The sequence below is a fragment of the Vicia villosa genome, unplaced genomic scaffold (genome assembly GCF_029867415.1).
Source record: "Vicia villosa cultivar HV-30 ecotype Madison, WI unplaced genomic scaffold, Vvil1.0 ctg.000010F_1_1, whole genome shotgun sequence".
Lineage (NCBI taxonomy): Eukaryota > Viridiplantae > Streptophyta > Magnoliopsida > Fabales > Fabaceae > Vicia > Vicia villosa.
The window spans coordinates 2361316-2381689 of NW_026704940.1; the positions used below are offsets into that span (position 1 = coordinate 2361316).

The 20374-nt window shown below is 33.0% G+C and overlaps 1 protein-coding gene across 1 annotated transcript; it reads right to left on the reverse strand.

The window, feature by feature from the left end:
• Window positions 1-12560: 12560 nt before the first annotated feature.
• LOC131621724 (ATP-dependent zinc metalloprotease FTSH 3, mitochondrial-like) lies at window positions 12561-17723 on the reverse strand. The gene is made up of 8 exons (XM_058892767.1): window positions 17394-17723; window positions 17078-17300; window positions 16872-16943; window positions 16244-16383; window positions 14910-15383; window positions 13989-14756; window positions 13290-13517; window positions 12561-13164 (listed from the first exon to the last, which is right to left on the reverse strand). The coding sequence occupies exons 1-8, from the start codon at window positions 17442-17444 to the stop codon at window positions 12688-12690; spliced, it is 2433 nt and encodes an 810-aa protein (XP_058748750.1). The 5' UTR covers window positions 17445-17723; the 3' UTR covers window positions 12561-12687.
• Window positions 17724-20374: the final 2651 nt, after the last annotated feature.

Sequence of the window (20374 nt, forward strand, 5' to 3'; positions counted from 1 at the left end):
TTATTGTATGCACGTTCTAGAATACATCATTAAATAATGGTCGTTTGACCACCCAAAATTTCTTGGACAGAGATAAATTTCTTGAAATGAAACTGATTCCTTAGAGAGAATTCAAGAAATACTCAGAAAAATCGTCGAGCAGAGCGGAAAAGAAGACATGGCTCTTATAATTCAAGAGTGCGTAGAGAAGAAAGTGAGAAAGAAAAAACTATAAAACTATGGGCCAGTTTGTTTCAACTTTAAAAAAAAAACTAAATGAGTTTTTTTATATTTTTGAAAATAGATTTTACAAAATCGTTTTTCAAAATACTATAGATTTTTTATATTCGTTTTTTCTAAATTGAAACATTACTTTTGAGATTTTATAACATAAACAAACATTATTGAAGAGAAAAATATAGTCAAAATCGCAATTTTTTAAAAAATAGTATTTTAAAAAAAAATTATGAAAATCTATTTGAAATAACTTCAAAATTAAGTGATTTTTTGAAATTTTGATATCTAATAAAAATTTCAAAGATGAAATACATAAAATAACATTTTAAAAATAACTATTCAAATCAATTTTCATTTGAATCTTTTATGAAAAATTTCTTTGTAATTTTTTTATACAAACTTATGTAACACTATAAAAATCATTTTAAAAAAAGTCAAAACAAACGGTCCTATGTAAAATTGATTATGGATAAAAGTGAGTTAAATGTAAAGTGATTTATGTTTAGAGAAATTTTTGAAAAAGTGGGTTGAACAATAAATTTCAGTGTAAAAATCACGTTTGGTCAAAAACTACAAATCACAACTTCAAGTAGAATCAACTCTGAAAAGCATAAAACATAACTCTCTGAGAAATGCTAGCAACACTCTCTTTTGAACACTCTCTCAAACACTCATTTTTTTATTGGTTGAAACATGTGTGGGTCCTACTACATTATGTGGGACCTATTTTCAAAATGAGGGGCCCACACATGTTTCAACCAATAAGAAAATGAGTGCTTGAGAGAGTGTTCAAAAGAGAGTGTTGCTAGCACTCCTCTTACCTCTAACTCTCTAAAATCTTCCACTTAGTCAAAGTAACATACGGATGACGTGTCATCAGTAGCAAAAATGGAATTATAGTCTAAAGCACAAATCCAATCTACTCATACTCATGATATTAATGTTTGACATCTTCCGCTCTATAAACTCTTAAAAGAAGTTAAAGTTGTCTAATATACTAGTAAAGAATTTTTCTCATAGCCATTTTAAAATCTTAACACGTGATTTAGCAAAGTTCCACCAAAGTGTGTTATCATTAACTGTTTCCACATAAATGTACCTAAGTTTTATGGTTGTATGGAATTTTCTGACAAAATATAGTTATTTGATTAATGTTTTTTTTTAATAAAGACTTGATTACTGCTTCTTCTTCTTTTAGTACTTCACAATTCACATCTCTTTGTTGGACACTGTTTTGATTAATGCTTTGAATCAATGTTTAGACCGTGGCTTAATCAAATCTTCTTATTATCTAATTTTCAGGAGATTTGGAATTTAAAAACATTATCCAAGCAAAATTTAATATTATTTTGTGTGAATAACGAGTAATTGTTCTATTAAATCTACCATCAATGAGATCACTATAGTAGCTATTAGTTAGGTACAACTACCATATCTTCGAATTTTTTTAATATAATAGATGTTCATACGTTACAATAGCTTAAAAATTAAAAGATATTCATTGATGTAATGGTTGATGTATTCCTTTGCCATTCTTATAACTAATAGTATGTCTTATAAAAAGTATATCATTATTTCTTCTCTAGTTTATGTTGACCTTGTTTTGGTACAATTCAACACACATATTTTGCACTTTTTATATTTATTTGAGTTTTAATCATATTTTACATTGTTTTTGGAAATTTCTTTGGCCACCTCCCAACCATCTAGTCCACCTCTGGTGAAAAACCCAAACTACCCCTGACTTTGAAAATGCATTTCCGAAATGCAAGAAAAAGGTGTTTTCGAAGATGCATCTCCGAAAGCACCTTTTTTTTTAAAAAAATTGACTTATTTCGGCAATGCATTTCCGAAAACACCATTTCGGAAGTTCATCTCTGAAATATTACCCTAAACCAATATCAAACTCAACTCCTCTGAGATTTTCTGCAAACCCACTTCCAAGGCTGCATCAAAGGCTCCAATCACCTTGCTATACTACATTCAAAAGCCCTCCAATCACTTAATTTGTAAGTTTTATATTTGTTAGATCCATATTTCAAATGCATGTTAGGGTTGTTTTCAATTGCATAAATGATATAGGGGTAGGCTGTTAGTAGTATTTAGGTTGTTTAGAAGCATTATGGGTTGTTTTGAAGTTTGATTTTGGGGTCTGCCATTGGAGGTTGCAGAGAAGTTCTGTGCAGGGGTGTTTCGGAAGTTCAGTTTCGAAAACACCTCCATCCCAGTTTCGGAAATGAACTTCCGAATTGTATCAGAAGTGCGATTTTTTTAGTTTTTTCTTTTGTCTCGCATATTAATCGATTTCAATTGTTTACAGGAACATGTCAGGCAACCAACCAGCACGTATCAGACAGGGTAGAGAGACCGAGATTGCGTCGGCTAGACGCGAGCGGGCGGCGGCGCAGCTGAAGTCGACACAGGGACGGGGGCAGGGCCGGGGACGACGTGTGCGAGTTCCCGTGGACGTGGGAGAGGGTACCTCTTCATCTGGATCTAGGAGTCGGCTGGCTCGGGTATCTTCTTCCCGCCAGAGAGAGGAGGAGGAGGAGGAGGAGGAGGAGGAGGTGGTGGCAGTGCCATACCACGAGCCGGAGGGGGTACCGGATGTTGACCCTCCATCCGGGGAGGAGGATGAGCAGGAGGACAGCTACCCGGGAGGGCCCTTTGACACTTCCGTGCTGATATCCTACCGCGATCACGTCGCTCGGCGTATCTGGGAGGGAGAGGTATTTTTTTAATTTAACCATTTATAATTTAGACGTTTATTCGATATTTTCTTAATGGTCTATTTAACATATGCTTTTATTTGTTTTTTTTGTAACAGGAGAGAGATCCTTTGAAAATGGTGAACCACGCCCGAAAGATTTTCAGTCTGTTTAAACCAGCAGCTGAGTGGTTTAACGACGCGGTGCGATGTTCAGGGCTTAGAGGGCTCTGCATGACGGGGTACACCACCATCAGCCACGGCATGTAGGGGGCATTTGTAGAGCGCTGGCACAAGGAGACGTCTTCTTTCCACTTGCCGGTTGGGGAGATGACGATCACCTTGCATGATTTGCAGTGTCTTCTCCACCTGCCCATCAGGGGGCCGCTGTTGACCCACTCCCGGATCCAGAGGGTCGAGGCCAGTCAGTGGATGGCGCTCTATTTGGGCATGGAGCTCGAAGTTGCTGACTTCGAGTGCATCACGACAAATGGGCCTCATATCCAGTTCACCACACTGAGCCGCTATTTCAAGCACCACCTGGACGCGGCGGCCGATGCCGAGGAGGCGGGTGACGATCTATTCACACAGTATCACCGCGGCTGCGATCTCCGGTGCTGGTACATGTTTGTGGTAGGCGCTGCATGCTTTGTGGACAAGAGTGCAAGGTACGTCGACGTGACCTACCTCCGCTACTTCATGGACCTGGATACCGTTCACCAGTGGAACTGGGGGGGCAGCTACTCTGGCATACCTCTACCAGAAGCTGAATGAGGCCTCCAACTGGAGGACGAGGCAGTTGGTCGGATCCTGCACACTACTTACGGTACGTTTCATTTTAATTGTTTCGTATTTATTTATAATACATTATCGTGTTTCTGTTTCAGAGCTGGATCATCTCCTACTTCTCCCGCATCCACGGCTTCCACATCGATCCTATGTACGTTGACGCCATGCCTAGGGCCGTCAGATACGTTCTCCAGAGGGGGAACAATGCGGTGGGACCATACCGTGGATACCTGGACCGCACGATGCACGACGACGTCACCTGGAGGCCATTCAGCGACTACGCCCAGGTTGTCCCCTTTGACGACATTGCTTTATATTCAGACTGGTTGGCATGCGGGACCGGCATCATGGTCCGGTATCTCCCTGAGCGGTGCATGCGTCAGTTCGGATTCGTGCAGCAAATACCCAGGTCACCCTTTGAGGCTGCTCCCGACACAGTGACCCGAGTGCAGCTCACTGCCATATGGGAGGACTGGCAGCATCATGTGGTACCGCAGGAGTACCGTCGCACTCGGGTCACACAGGACTGGCACAGTGTGGAGGGATACGTCACATGGTTCTACCGGGTGTCACATCCTCTGCTGAGACCCGACGTTCCCGGCGCTCCTAGGCCAGCACACGAGGAGATCCTGGAGAACCAGCAGGCCGAGGATGACCACGCCATTGATCTCATGCCGATCTGCCAGCGGATAGAGATGCTTGGGCGGGACGCGTTGGATCGAGGTGTCGTTCATCAGGGTGGTCCAGAGGCAGTCGCCGTGATGGAGATGACTGTCACTGATCCGGGCCGTGCGGCGACATACAGACGGCAGAGGAGGTCCCAGGGAGAGAGGGTTAGGCACACCCAGTAGTGGTCGGGTTTATTTATATTTTGTTTTCGGATTGTATCTTTAGCACACTATTTTTATTTGGATTTGGATCGGCTTGTATATATTACTTTTTTTATCATATTAGTTTTTTCTGTTTATATGTCGCTTATTTTATTTCCCGGTTTCCTTTAATTAAAAATACGAGACTGTTAAGAAAAACATAAAAAAAAACACAGTTTCTGCATAATTCGGAAGTTCATTTCCGAAACCCCCCAAAATCTGAACAAAGGTGTTTTCGGAAGTTCATCTCCGAAAACACCCCCCATGAGGTGTTTTCGGAGATGCACTTCCGAATTGTGGAAATTTTTTTAAAAAAAAATGCTTCGGAAGTTCATTTCCGAAGCAGGGGTAACTTGGATTTTTCACTGGGGGTGACCCCATAGGGAGGTGGCTAAAGAAATTTTGTTGTTTTTTACCCCGGGAATCATATTTATGGGACAACGTAAATAGGATGGATTCAGATTTTCACAAGATTTTGCTTGACATCCCATTACTTGCATTATACGGAAAGAAAGATTGACATTTAATAGCAAAGAAATATGTATGTAACAATTTGATTGAAATTTTTTTCACTTATCAAATTGAAGCGGATTTCAATGTTTTAACTCTCGATCACCTAACACTTCAATGTTATAATCATTCAGATGTTCAGGCCTCATAGCTTGATCAAGGATTTGTATAAAGGAAATCATGTGTGAAAAATGTCAATCAAAATTGTTGATTTATGGACTGTCAAGGAGATGAGTGGACAACTACACCTAGAGATTGTCATTCAAGATGCAATGTTAAAAAGGCTGAACATTTCTTAAACTCTAATTCATGATGCATACATGTTGATGTCTTTTAGTCATCATAAATAGTGTTATCAATATTATGTCTAAACTTTTTGAACAATTGTTGTCTTACTTGTATATTTGATGAATCAGATCCTTATAATATACCTATGGTCGTCAAATTCATGTTTTGACACGCCATAGAGAGTTTAAAGATTGGATGGACAACTATTGTGATCATTACACATGCTTTGTGCAAACAAAACACATGTTTCTTCTAATAATATTCATTCATACTTACAATGTTTGCAATGGATTTAGACTTCACATCAACTTAGAAAATTCTCAAGTGGACCACTTCATATCAAAGTAATTATTTTTATATTTAAATTAGAGGTGTTCATGATTTATGAACTGAATCAAATCATATTTATGATTCGGTTTAGTTTGCAATAACCACTTTAATAAAAATTCAATTAATTGGTAAAATAGTTTTAATTCAATTTAAAACTATTTTAGAATCGGTTTCTATTTACAAACTAGTTTATAATCTGCAATTTTAGTTCAATTTTATATTTTGAACTCTTTTAAAATTAATTTTATAAAAAATTTATATTAAAAAATAATATTTTCAAAATATTTATTTAAATAAAAAATATTTTTGAAAAATAATATTATTTTCAAAAAAATATTTTTTTTCATTTTTTTTTTTTCAAATTGTTTGTATTTAACATGTAAAAGGTGAGCTTCCATCAATTCTAACAAGATCTCTTATTTGTATAATGATTAGTGTAGGTATTACGAGATGGATAGAAATGTTAATCTTAATATTAAAACTCTAGGAATTAAATTTGAAACTATAATCACAAGATTAGATTTGATCATATTTGAAGAATCAATTCATTATCATAAATTTAGAGACAAATTAGTAGAGATGTCAAAATGGGTTAGCCTATATGGGTCGGCCTACCAGGCCCGAAAAATTATAGGGCTCGGGCCTAAAATCAGAGCCCATATTTTTCAGGACCTTTTTAGCCCAGCCCTTAAAAGCCCGCTACCCATTAGGGCTAGCCCATATGGACCGAGGGTAGCCCATAAGCCCCATATAATTGTAAATTTTAAAAAAATATTAGTATTTATATTATCTTACTTCAAAATAGCACATTTATTTTTTTCATCTCACTAAATTTTATCTCTATTCTATTCAATATTTCTCTTTTAAATATTATACATTAATATAATCAACATTCTTTCATCGTATTATATTATTTTTTTTATCTTATAATAAATACTAGTAATGGACCCGTGCGTTCGCACGGGTCACGTAAAGTCGAAATAAATATTATATAGTTATAGTTAAAAAATGTATATTAATTTATACGAAGTCATACAAATATTAATTTAATTTATCAAATTATTAGTAGTTGTTAGGAGTATATAGATTTGGTAACTGCTATTAAACTAAATATATGGTGGGAAAATAGGTTTGGTAATTGGTAATTTAATTTTACAATTTCTCTTAATAAATATTATAAAATAAAATATATTACACACCAAAAAAATATATTGGTTTAATAATATGATTAAATTTTAATAAATTGAACATATGATCTCTAATATCTATTAAAAAAACACATATGTTATAGTAATTGAGAAGTCATTAAACACATGATCTCTAATATTGTTCAACTTAAGTCAATATTTTGTCGGCCCGTCAAAAAAATAGGTTCGGCTCGTCGGGCATGCCTATAATTTTTAAATTCATATGTATTGTAAATTTATGGATACTATTGATATTAAATGATTTTATCATCTAATAAAAAATAAATTTAAAGACAGTTAAGTTTTATAAGGAATTTGTGACAAATCTTGAACAAATAACAATTGTTGAAAAACTTAAAAGAATTTTTTTTTTGAAAAATGGAATGTGATAAGTAAAGTATTTATAACTTAATTCCGTTTATACAAATAATTGTACGAACATTTAACTTTTTCTGTTCATAAAAATATTTGTAACTTATTTCACAAAAATAATTGTATTAGCAGTTGACTTATTTCCATTTCTAAAATTATTTAGAACTTATTACCATTCATAAAAATAATTGTATCAACAAAAAACTTTTTCCTCTTTATAAAAATATTTGTAATTTATTTTCGTAAAATTGATCCGGTTTATACAATTGAATTAATTAATTAATATTTTAAATGTATCCCGTAAAATTAAATATGAGTATTATTGATTAAATAATAATAAAAATTGTAGTATAAGTCTCGAAATGACATATAAATAAAAGAATATTTATTTATGAAATGACAATTAAAAAGAATTTAAAAAATATTTGCTGATACTGAAAAATAGTTTTAAGCAATTGTGAAATTATCAATCTATATTTTTTAAATAATTTTGTAACTTGGCATAATCCAATTAATTATTAGTTGTCAACGTAAATTGTTTTTTATTTTCTTAAAAGTAAAAGAAAAAATAATTACTTTGTATTTGATTTTTTTTAGTTTGGTTTTTCATTAAAAAATTTAATACTCACGTTTCCAATTAATCCACTTTTTAAAATTAATTTATTTTTATATACAAAATGATTTAACATACAACGAAGTTTCCAAAAACTTATTTTTAATTGATTTTTTTAATAATTTTTTATTAAAAATCTAATACCCTAATTAATTTTATTCATTATTGGGAAAAAAATATTTACATCAATAATTACATCATGTAACAGTATATCGTTATAATAAATTTTGGTTTTCAAAGTTTTGGAATATAGAAAAGCCAATTAGTACGTTTGGAATAAAGTAAAAAATAATTTTATTTCCATATTTTCTATGTATCGAAAGATTCAAAAGACAATGAAAATTGAAGAAAAAAATATAATATAGGACTGAAAATAAAAATAAAATAAATTAAAGTAATTATGAAAATACTAAAGATAAAAATTACGAATAAGGTATGAAAAATAATTTAATTAGTCTTTATTAGTATAAGAATGTAATTATGGTGATAATTGATTCTTTATAAATTATTAAATAATTATAATTAATTGTTTTTTATTATGAAATTGCAAATAATTAGTTTGATTGCTAAGGAATAAAATTCATAATTATTATTAAACATTTAAGTTGCTTCTCTAGTGTGTGTATCTTTAGTAGACTACATATAAAAGGAGATTAAAAATGTAGACAAATAAGTGATCAAATATATTTATTAGTCAGAAATCAAATGATTAAATTGACATTCAATCACACTTATGTGAAATAAATTTTAAAATCAAGTATGTTTCCCATTTTATTCATATACATTTTAATTTATTTTATTTTGTTTAAAAGTAACCAAACCTATTTATTAACGGTAAATCTAGTTATTTACTATTTATGTTAATTACGATTAATAATAGCATAATTGTAACAATCAATTATATTAATTAAATTTAATTCCAATCAATTCTATTGATTTTATATAACATGTTTAACAGTATGTAATTAACAATACTGTTAGAAAATTGCTAGAAAGAGATAGATTGCTTGTAAACCATTTAAAAGATAAATTTAACATCTAATTAGAAAGAGATAAATTTTAAAAGAATTTTCTATATATTAGAATTATATATTAGAATTGAAGCTTAATAGTCTAATATTTTGTTAATATTTCCAATAGTAAAACTATATATTCCTACCTATGTTTAAAAAATAATGCACTATTTCCCATTTCTCAGTAAATAAAAATCATATAAATGTTGGAGTTCCTTATTCCTACTACAAAACTGGTATAAATTGGTCTAATAGTAAAAACTGTTGTCCTTGTGATTAGAGGCATCTTTACATAGCATAGAATGAAAATGAAAACATGAAAACATGAGTTTCATAGGCACTGTAAATGTGACTTATGGTACTGGCTAAGTGCTCTTTCAGTGGCTGCATTCTAACTTTCAAATCAAACTCTACCACAATTTTCTTGGACTCTTGATGAAACTTTTTTAACTTGATAGCATTATGTAACTTTGTTTGAAACAAAACTTTGAAGGTCTTTTTTCTCATAGTTATACATTCCATGTCATAAGTTCTCATATCATCCTGAAAGCAAAAGTCAATAGAAATTAATAATAGAAACATATGTCAGTCTTGTGGAAACTAAATACAATACAATACAAACCTTTATCCTTGAAACATAATCTGAAAAACTTGAAACATAAACAATCACATTAACAAAAAACTGAGTTTTCATCATAGCAACAAAATATGGAAATTAAACCAATCTAAAATAGTGAAAACATAAAATATATAAGAATTAATAAAGTTTGGGTAATTTTCTCAGGTTCTTGCATCCTGCTCAGGTTCGACATGATTGCCGAAGTATCACAAAAATTGTTTTAGGGGGCAATTGGGTTAGATTCTCACCATCAGCGCGAAATAGGCTCCAATGATGAATACAATTTCTGCATATTATCCACCTTTAGTGCTTCAACAATCACACTGCTTCAACAATCACCCTGCAAACAATACAAAATAAAGAAGTAATTTGAGAGGTCAAACCTTAATATGAAAGGCAAAAAATTGAAAAAAAAACTAAACCAAAATCAAACCAAATCAATCTATAATATGAGAGGTAAAACCTTAATATAAGAGATCAAACAATCCTATAGTAATTGATCATTAAACAAAATAAAAAACATAAATAAACATTTGAACAAAAATAATTTACTGAGCACTTTCATCAAATACCTTGTGAGCACAGTCCCGTTTTACGTTTTATTACAGTGTTGTATGCTTGCTGTAACTTTAATCCTAAACAAAATCTGCATCGAATCAAACCACAATCAAATTGTAGCATAGTCGAAGTTAAGACGAAAATATCAAACATGATGAAAGAACTGAACATTAACCCGTAAATCAACAAACAGCAAGACTTTAAAACCAAATACCGTGAATCGTATTTGAATCGTATTCAAACATGATGGATGGGCATTAAAATGAATTTTAGAATTGCAGAAGTAAAGGAAAAATTATCCAAAAACGATGGAGGTGGAATTGTAGAAGTAACTGGAAAAAAAAACTAAAATCGATGGATGTAATGGAAGAGGAAGAAGAGATAAACGTAATGGTTTGTAGTTTAGGGTTTGTTGGTTGAAATCAAAAGCCATAATATATAGATTAATGAGAGAAAATTGAAGGGTTTCTCAGAAATCAAAGAGAAGAAGCGTGGAAGAGGTTTTGTTGTATTCCAAGAAAGATTGCACAATTCCAAAAAAAGTTTTTCACGTGTAATAATGATGGGGAAAAAATGGATAATTGAAAGTTTACCAAATGATTAAAAATTTTATTTATTAATTAAAGTATTAAAGGAGATGCAATTACATCTATGTCCCCGTTTATCACCCTCAAATTGGTGATTAGAGGGATAATTATAGGATTTACTATGTCATCTACTTTATTATATTAAAAGTAGATTCAAGTAGTATTTTACACAATTTAGACACATATTATATTTAGAAACACATTATAGTATTTATAAGAGATGATATAACACTTAAAAACTTATTATGTTTAAAATAACATAATTTTTAATTTTATTTATAATAAATATTATGGCGTTTTTATTTTAATTTTTTTAAATAAAAAAACCCATTTAGGGTCGGGTGGTCCGAAGCCCATCTAGGGCCGCGTTCGGGTAGTAAATCTCGAGCCCATATTACACAGGGCCCATCAGTAGGGCTGACAATGAACCAAACTAACTCGAAAATAGTTCGAAATTCGATTCGAAAACTAAACCGTTGAACTAGGTTCATGAACCAAATGAGTTGAGTATGAGCTAAAAACTAAGTTCGTTAACTACATGAGCTGAACTTAAACTATACATAGTTCGACTCGTTAGGTTCCTGAGTCAACTCGATTATATATGAGATAGATTATATTATCCTTAAGAGTAGGTTTGAAGATTTGCTCTAAATCTTAGTATCATATTTTATTTTAATCTAACGGTTATAATTGATAATTTATATTCTCAAGTGAGAAAAATATTTTTATAAATAATTATACAAATAAAATTAACATCATATAAATTCCAATCTTATAACTTTTATTTTATTTTTATATTTTTTATTTAAAAAATATTAATTTAAAATGTCAAAAATATATATAAAAAGTATACTTTAAAAATTACTTTTAAGTCTGTGAAATAAGCGAGTTGAACCTAACCAGAGTAACCTAACGAGTTGAACCGAGATGTTTGTGAACTTCTAACAAGTCGAGTTTGAGCTGAAAAAAAGTTCGTGATAAACTCAAACTCGAACTCAAACTCGGCCAATACTTAACGAGTCGAGTTTGAGCTGGAAAAAAATTGTCTTAAACTCGAACTCGGCCAATTCTTAACGAGTCGAACCGAATTAAGGCGAGTTCGACTCGACTCATTTCCAACCCTACCCATCAGGTAGCCCGTTTTGACAGCTCTACAAATTAGCACAAATAAATATAACTGAAGACGATTGTTGAAAAAATATTATAATTAATTTTTTAAAATATAACTCAAGAAATTTTTTTAAAAAAATTTTTGAAAAAATATTATTTTTTATTATAATTAATTTATAAGCTGATTTTAAATTAAATGATTCAGTTCATCAATCATCAATCATTTAAGTTTTGTGAGTTAATCCATAAAATTTTCAATTCCTATAGAGTTCTTAATATTTGATTTTACCAATCCAGTCGAAGAAATTGTTACAAGTACATAAATGAATTTATTTACCAACTACAGCGATCCTCATTATGTTTAATGTAGAAGTTGTTGATGATATAAATAATTATATTTGAAAATTTCTAGCTTTCCAAATCATTCAATCAAGTTGAAAATTGGCACAACTATTATACGTTTATTATTGTAAACACAAGTATTAAGCACTCTTTTTGATGAAAATGAAAATCAGTTTCAAATTATTGCAGAAGCTAAAAACTTGAACTTCATCTAAAATTAACTTTGGAAGCATGAATTGATTTCACTTTCTTATAGCCAAACATTATAAACCAGCAACCAAACAAGAGCAAAAACATAGAACTGTTGGGGAAAAGAGTCATCATATCTATAAGCCTGCTGTCAAAATAGGACCTTGGAGATGAGAAAGAAATTATTGACCTAAATTCTGTCTGCACTTCTTAAAAATCCATTTGACAAACACATGCAGGTTTTGGCTAAAACATTTAGTATTTAAAAAAAAATCAGAAACAATATTTTTATTTTGCAATTATCATACAAGTTTTGTCCATATCAGCATCAAGGCGAAATAAGATTATGAATTTCATGTACAGTGGTAACAAACATAAACTTACTCAACTATGTGGGAACAACCTCCGGCTCTAGGGGTGAAGACCCACCACCATCCTTGGCTTCGTCTACCGTGGTTTCAACAACTTTCTCCTCATCTTGAAACCCTAGCTTAAATGTATCATAATGAGTGGGCTCAGCACTTTTGAAGGGTCGCTCGCCCAAGATTCGAAGCAAGTCCTCTTGGTGAAGTACTTCTTTCTCAAGCAACAACTCTGCAATTTCGGCTACTTTCACCTTGTGTTCCTCTATAAGTTGTATGGTACGTTCATATGCTTTGTTCACCCATTCTCGGACTTCAGTATCAATTATTGCACCAGTTTTGCTGCTGTATGGTTTGGTCATCTCCATCGAGTCCTCTCTTTGAGGGAAAGAGAGGAGACCTACTTTTTCGCTGAAACCATAGACGGCTACTTGGGCGTAAGTCATCTTGGTCACTTTCTCCAAGTCATTTTGGGCTCCTGTAGAGATTGTCCCAATGAGAACCTGCCGAAAAAAGGGACAGAAACCATCATTCCCATCTCATTATTAACAATATCACCATTAATCATCGTAAAGGAATGGATTAAAGAAAACAGGTGAGTAAACAAAATGGGAAATGATGAAACAACCTTCTCGGCAGCCCGCCCACCAAGGGTCATACAAGTCATATCGAAAAGCTGCTCCTTTGTCTTGAGAAGATTCTCATTAGGAACATACTGCGCAAACCCAAGAGCTGCTGTTCCGCGAGGAACAATAGTTACTTTCAACAATGGATCAGTATGTTCCAAGAACCAACCTGTAACAGCGTGACCTGCTTCATGGTAAGCAACAGTACGCCTTTCCAGCTTACTTATTACCTAGGTAAGAAACATGAGTATTGTTAGAGACTATAACCAATAGTTGAAAAAAAAAAGGAAAGTGTACAATCCTAATAATTTTCAGGTCATTGAATCATATAATTTTCATCATCACGATGTGTTGAACTACAATGTAATAAAAACTATTTCTTCATATTAGATAAAGAAATTTTTTTTAAAATGGCTTGAATGTGTAAATTGTAAAAAATATTTGTGATATTTTACATAAAAGAGAGGCAATATTTCTTGAAGTTACAATAACAAAGAGCACTTTATAATCAAAAGTTAATAATATCACTATATTTTTTTCAGTCAAAATAGCTTCTCAAATAAAAATAAAAAATTGTTTATTTTTTTCATTATCCGATTGTTTTAAACAGCTTAACAAGCAAGACCCAGCAGATATTTAGTTCTTATTGTAAAAAGGTGTTTTTCCATATAAAAAAAACAAACAAGCTTTTAAAAGCCTACCTTGTTCTTCTTCTCCAAACCACCAATGATCCTATCAATGGCTGCCTCAAAATGATCCATTGTGACTTGTGCTTCATCAGTTCTTGCAGCAATCAGCGCAGCTTCATTGCAAACATTAGCAATGTCTGCTCCGGCAAAACCTGGAGTAAGGGCTGCAAGCCTTTGAGAATAATATGAGGGCTCGTGGTCAAGTTTGATCGTTTTCAAGTAAATCTGAAAAATCTGGTCACGGCCTTTAATGTCGGGTACATCAATTGTTATCTGGCGATCAAAACGCCCAGGTCTAAGTAGGGCATTGTCTAATATATCAGGTCTATTTGTACCTGCTAGCACAACAACTCCAGCAGTGGTTCCAAAACCATCCATCTCCACCAACAATTGATTTAAAGTACTTTCACGCTCATCATTTGAACCAGAGAAACCTCCACGGCCCCTTTTCCGACCAATTGCATCAATCTCATCAATAAATATTATACTGGGAGCACACTGCCTTGCTTCCTGAAACAAGTTTCTCACCCTTGACGGTCCAACACCGACAAACATTTCCATGAAATCGGAACCAGATATAGAAAGAAATGGCACACCAGACTCCCCTGCAGTTGCTTTTGCTAAAAGGGTTTTTCCTGTGCCTGGGGGACCAACCAGAAGAGCACCTTTTGGAATTTTGGCACCAAGCTCTTCGTACTTCTTAGGATTCTTGAGGAAGTGCACAAACTCCATAATTTCTTGTTTTGCCTCATCACAGCCAGCAACATCTTTAAAATAGACCTGAACAAAATGAATTCAAATAAGAAAAATATTCTCTTAAATGAATTTTTCACTTAAGATTTCACCACCACAACACCCTAAAGAAAAAGTGAGAATGGGAAAGGCAAATATGAAAAATATTATCCATTATTTATAGAAGAATAAGTTACCAACCTTGTTTTTGGCATTTTTGTCTACTTTAGTAACATGTGCTTTTCCGATGTTAAATATTCCACGAGCACCCTTACCACCACCGCCGCCACCAACACCAAATCCTCCTTGCATTCTCCTTCCCATATACAAGAGAGTTCCCAAAAGTAACAGTGTTGGAGCAAATCTCATTAACTCCTGGTACCAAACCAGTTCAGAAGAATACGTAACAGGTACATAATCGTGAGGGTCAACCCCTAGTGTTTCTTGCACTTCCTCTAACTTCTCCTCAAAAGACTCAACACTTCCAATATTGAAATAATATTTATATTGGCCACTAGAGCCCTTTGCAGGAAGGTTTCCTTGGAGTACTTCGCTGTCAGTTTGATCACGGGGAGAGTTCCTTACATATACTTTGGCAACTGATTTGTTGGAGACAACAATATGGTCTACTAATCCTGGTTCCAAAAGCTTATTTTTAAACTCCTGAAAGCTAATCTGCAGAGAATCATATTCGTATCTTCATTAGCAAAATGATAATAACTAAATAAGCTACAAAAGCCAGACAAAGATGAAGAATTGTCCCATTGTCACAGGGCATGTAGTTCAGTTTACATTGTAATTATCATACAAAGCCTCACACGCTAATTACCATATGAAGACCCCCTAAGGACAAATAAGATATAGTGAAATGTCATTAATTGTTTAAAAGTACGCTAGTTCGAGACTTGCAACCAGATGCTAGCCAAAAAATGGATAATAAAAACCTCAATTACATCCTAATAGTATGCTTGTTTAATGGACCTTCAATAAAAGCAGTCAATCACCGCAGCACAAAGCTCATCACATAGATATTCACTTTTTAATTACAAAATCGCAGTCAAACAGTAACTTCTAGCTACAACAACAATAACCAAGCAATATCCCACTAAGTGGGGTCAGCTACACGGATGAACTTCCGCCATTATGTTCTATCAAGGACCATGCTTTTATCCGAATCATTAATCTCGAGATTTCTCTTAATAACTTCTCTTCTAGTTTTTTTTAGGTTTTCCACTACCTCTAGTTGTTTGACTCCTTTCCATCTCCTAACCACATAATCTACAAGTCTTCTCTCTACGTGCTCAAACCACCTAAGTCTATTTTCCACTATCTTTTTTACTATAGGTGCTACCCCGAAACTCTCTCTCATTGCATAATTTGCCTAGCAACACAAGATTCATTTTTTGTGCATTAGAAACCATTGCATTTGTAAAATGGAATATTGATATTCATAGATCTCACACGTCCTCAACTCAAACCAACTTCATCAGCACAAGCAAATTAATAGCCCCATACATGTTTGAAGTTATGGTTACCTGCTGCTGCTCACGAGGACCAAAAGAAAAGGATGAAAGAAATAGCCCCATCACCAACAAAGGGGTGAGAAAACTTTGAAATTGCTTCATGAAGGCTTCTTGAAAACCTCCTTGATCCTCTGAGTTTGACTTGGACTCCTCTGAAATCAAAGCATGAATTCAAGTGTCAGATGTTGCTAATGGTAACCATTTATTGCAAGACAAACTGAAATGCATATGCATGATTAATTCCCCACACACATATAAGAACCTCAAAACTAAACCAGTACAAACAAAAAACATGAGTGAGAGAGAACATATAGTTGGGATTGGAATATGTTCTTCAGGACCCAAACTCACCCATAAGTTTGAACCCAACACTAACTAGAATGCTAGGGGCAAGGAGAATGCTACTTGATTCTCAAGTATCTCATCAGAAACAAGGTTCATGTACAATAGATGCTACTAAAAACACTAAAAAATGTCTAGACAAAAAATCACTTTTTTACCAAATCTAGTATAACAAAAAAGCTCCAAGAGCAACACATTGTTTATCACATTAGCTATGACCATAATTCTCAAATAATTTTCTATTACAGTTTCCCATTTCACAACAAAACAAAGTATAACCAATATTTCATTTCATTACCTTTAGACTCATTTTTTTTGTCATTCCCCTTAGGTACTTCCTTCTGTTCCTTAGGATAAAAGTTTTCATAATCTGCCAAAACAACAACAAAATACTAATCAGAATCAACACTTAGTAGCTAAAACCAATAAAACCCATTTCCCCAATTTCACCCCGCTAAGCAAACATTAACATTAAGAGACAACAACAATAAAACCCTAACTTACTCTTCTTCTTTGGGGCTTCACTGGAAAACAAGCGAACAAGCCTAGGGTTTCCGGCAACAGATTTAAAATCAGACGAATTAGAAACGAAACCATGATTACGAGCTACTGAAGAAGATACATAACCCCTGAAAAACCCTAATCCCCCTTCAACACCGTCAGAATAGACATTCGTTCGCGAAACTCCAGAAGCCGCTCCCAATCTCGAATCACCGTGCAACAAATTCTACACAACCCAATGAAAAAAATCATCGAAGTTAGAATCTTGTGCGAAGAAATTAATCAAATTTGAAGTGAAAAAGAAGAAAAAAAAGCTTACTTTAACGCGAGAAGAACGCGACAGAGAGCGTCCAATTCTTGAAAAAATCATGTTATGAATGTTATGAACGAATGAGGAACAATATTATTCTTATCTAGGTCGAAGAAGTTGAAGTGTAAATAAAATCTTAATACACGATTATTAGATCTGAAAAAACAAAATACGAGATACGATAAATGATGGTGATATTTGTAGTTGTCGGGTAGAACAACATAGGGGAGATAGTATCGAGTGGTTTAACGATGTGGTTGGTTTAGGCAAAAACGACGTCGTTTGGGTTTTTTATGAAAGCTTGTTTGGGGTCAACAAAGGTGCACGTTGGTTTGGTTCTATATTGCCTTGGCAAACAAGGTAGTAGCGCCCACAGATATTTATTATTCTTCGTTACAATTAGCAATGCTTTAATTTAGACCAAAAATTAGTCACAATTCATTAGTAGTTTTTATAAATAAATGAAGAAATGTAAGAAAAGGTAAAGAAAACTAGACCACTAGATGGGAAAGACAAACTTCTAATGGTGTTTTAAAACAAAATTAAACTATGGAGAGGAGGGATCTTTTGAAAATAATCAATAATAATCCTAACAAAGTTGTACTGGACAAAAAATGAAGAAGAGGAAGGCAGTGAAAATAATATTAACAAAGAGTGGCCATAATTATTTCATTCTTATAAGCATCAATCATAATAGGAATTTGACTTGAAAGCTAAAATTTGAAGGCATATCTAGTCCTCAAATTTCTTAACTTAATTTAATGTTTCGCTTTAGTCCTTTAACTAAAAAATATTACAAGTTAGTCTCTTAGGCTATGTTTGGATTGGTGGTATGGGATGAAATGGAATGATATGGTCATTAATAAAATTCCATTGTTTGGATTTACAAATAATTGATGGAATAGAGTGGAACATGATAGAATCCATTCCATCCAATTTCATATTTTTTTTCCATCCAATTTGGGGTGTATGTGATGGAATGAGACATTTTAAAGAAAATAACCAAACAATGGAGTGGGATCTATGTTCCCTTCCGTTCCACTTCGTTATGTTCCATTCCGCTCCGCTCCGTTATGTTCTATCAATTCAAACATAGCCTTAACTTCACTTATGTTACTCTATTTGGCCCCTTCTGTTAAATTATAGCAAAAAAACGTTAATATATGGTGACGTGGATGTACAAGAAGGCTCAAGGTCCAAATGTGACTCAACATATGTACTATAAATTAGAGTTTCCACTTAAGTTTCTCAAATTAACGTTGTTCACCTTCTGAGAAACTTAAGTGGAAACCCTACTTTATAGTACAAATGCTTAGTCACATTTGAACTTTGAACCTTGTTGTACATCCACGCCATCGTAACTTAATGTTTTTTTTGCCATAAATTGACAGAAGGGGCCAAATAGTATAACAGAAGTGAAGTTAATGGACTAACTTATAACGTTTTTTAGTTAAGGAATTAAAGTGGGACATTAAATTAAGTTATGAGATAAAACATATATTAAGCCTACTTTGAAATAGTGTCTCAATTTCAGCCTAAACATTAGCGCTCTTTCTAATATTATCTAATCATAAATCAAGATTCGTTGGAATCACATTAACAAGTATTGTTGTCGTAAGTAAATTGACAAGCTTCAAAATCAGTTATTTTTATTTTATTGAAAAAAATCATTTTAGACATAACAAAACCCAAATAATTTCATTCTACAACATTATATGCCTTTTTAAAATCCTCCTTAAATAATATTTGTTCTTTCTTATTTCATTGTACTTCTTCAGCCACCTCATTTACAGTTAAAATGTTAGCAAAAGATTATCTCTTCTTTTACAAATGTCAATTGATTATGTGAAATCATTGTAATGATAACCTCATTTAACTTGTTTGTTTGTGCCTTAGCCAACATTTTACACGTACTTGTCATACCCCAATTTTGTCCATCCTTTGTTCATATCATTTGGCATGGACATTTGAAATTCATCTGATGATAGGATGAAGAGTCCATAGGTCATGGTTCTGTGTATCGGTCGTTATTCTGTTTTAACCCCTAACATGCATCATATCATTGCATACAATAAAGTCAAAGACTAAGTTTAACTTTGTCCATACATTTTCATACATCATTTGCTCACCTTTTGACGTCAAAAGGCAAATAAAAGATTGAATAAGAATTTGTCTATATCCGTTGATTATTCATGACATACATGGTGAAAAAAATTTCATGTTAGTTGTTAGAAATCATTCATATCATTGTCATATCATTTTAATTTAAGTCGGATTCAAAGTCTTATTAATTTTTGGTCTTAACATTGCACTCATATTATCACACTTTTTAAAATTCAATTAGATTTAGTGAAGTTCAAGTTGGTTTTTAAAAATAAGGTGTTTCAAGTTTTTAAATAATATTGGTGAACATGTCGCAATTAAGACCATAACTTCCAGTTATCCACTTTCAAATTCATTATCTAAAAAATAGACAGTTCCATTCAATCCAATTCTAAACCAATTCTCAATTATCCATTGCATCAAACTAGTTAATCATTTGCCAAACCATTTCATGATCCAAAAACCAATTCATGAATTAATATCTAAACCACAAAATATCATATCCAAATTCAATTCCCATCTCAATTCAGACCAAAATCCAAATCCACTTCCAATCCCAGTTAATACCCAAAACCAAAGCAAAAGCTACAATCCAAATTATTCAATTATCCAACAGATATCCAATTACAATTCAAGTCACCAAATAACCGATCCAAATACCCATTACACTCAACCCAAACTCATTTGCATTAGAACAGTAAAAACACAAAAGCCACGGTTACAGTGGAAATGAAAATTAACAGTGGACAAATATTTTTTTTCACCCTTCAAGTGATAATTTCTATCCTTTGAGTCCAACTAAACAACTTGCATTAAGCATGTATCAATACAAACCACAATCAGTTCAAAATCAAGTCAAACATAAGCTAAATCCAAGCTAATTAAAG

What these genes read in the sequence shown, in the direction of transcription:
- LOC131621724 (XM_058892767.1), bottom strand. Translation starts at nt 17,444, where the DNA reads ATGATTTTTTCAAGAATTGGACGCTCTCTGTCGCGTTCTTCTCGCGTT. An exon ending in CAAAAAAAATGAGTCTAAAG is followed by an intron (nt 16,384 to 16,871) that starts GTAATGAAATGA and finishes CTTTGATTTCAG; the next exon opens with AGGAGTCCAAGTCAAACTCA. An exon ending in GTTTGGAGAAGAAGAACAAG is followed by an intron (nt 13,518 to 13,988) that starts GTAGGCTTTTAA and finishes TTTCTTACCTAG; the next exon opens with GTAATAAGTAAGCTGGAAAG.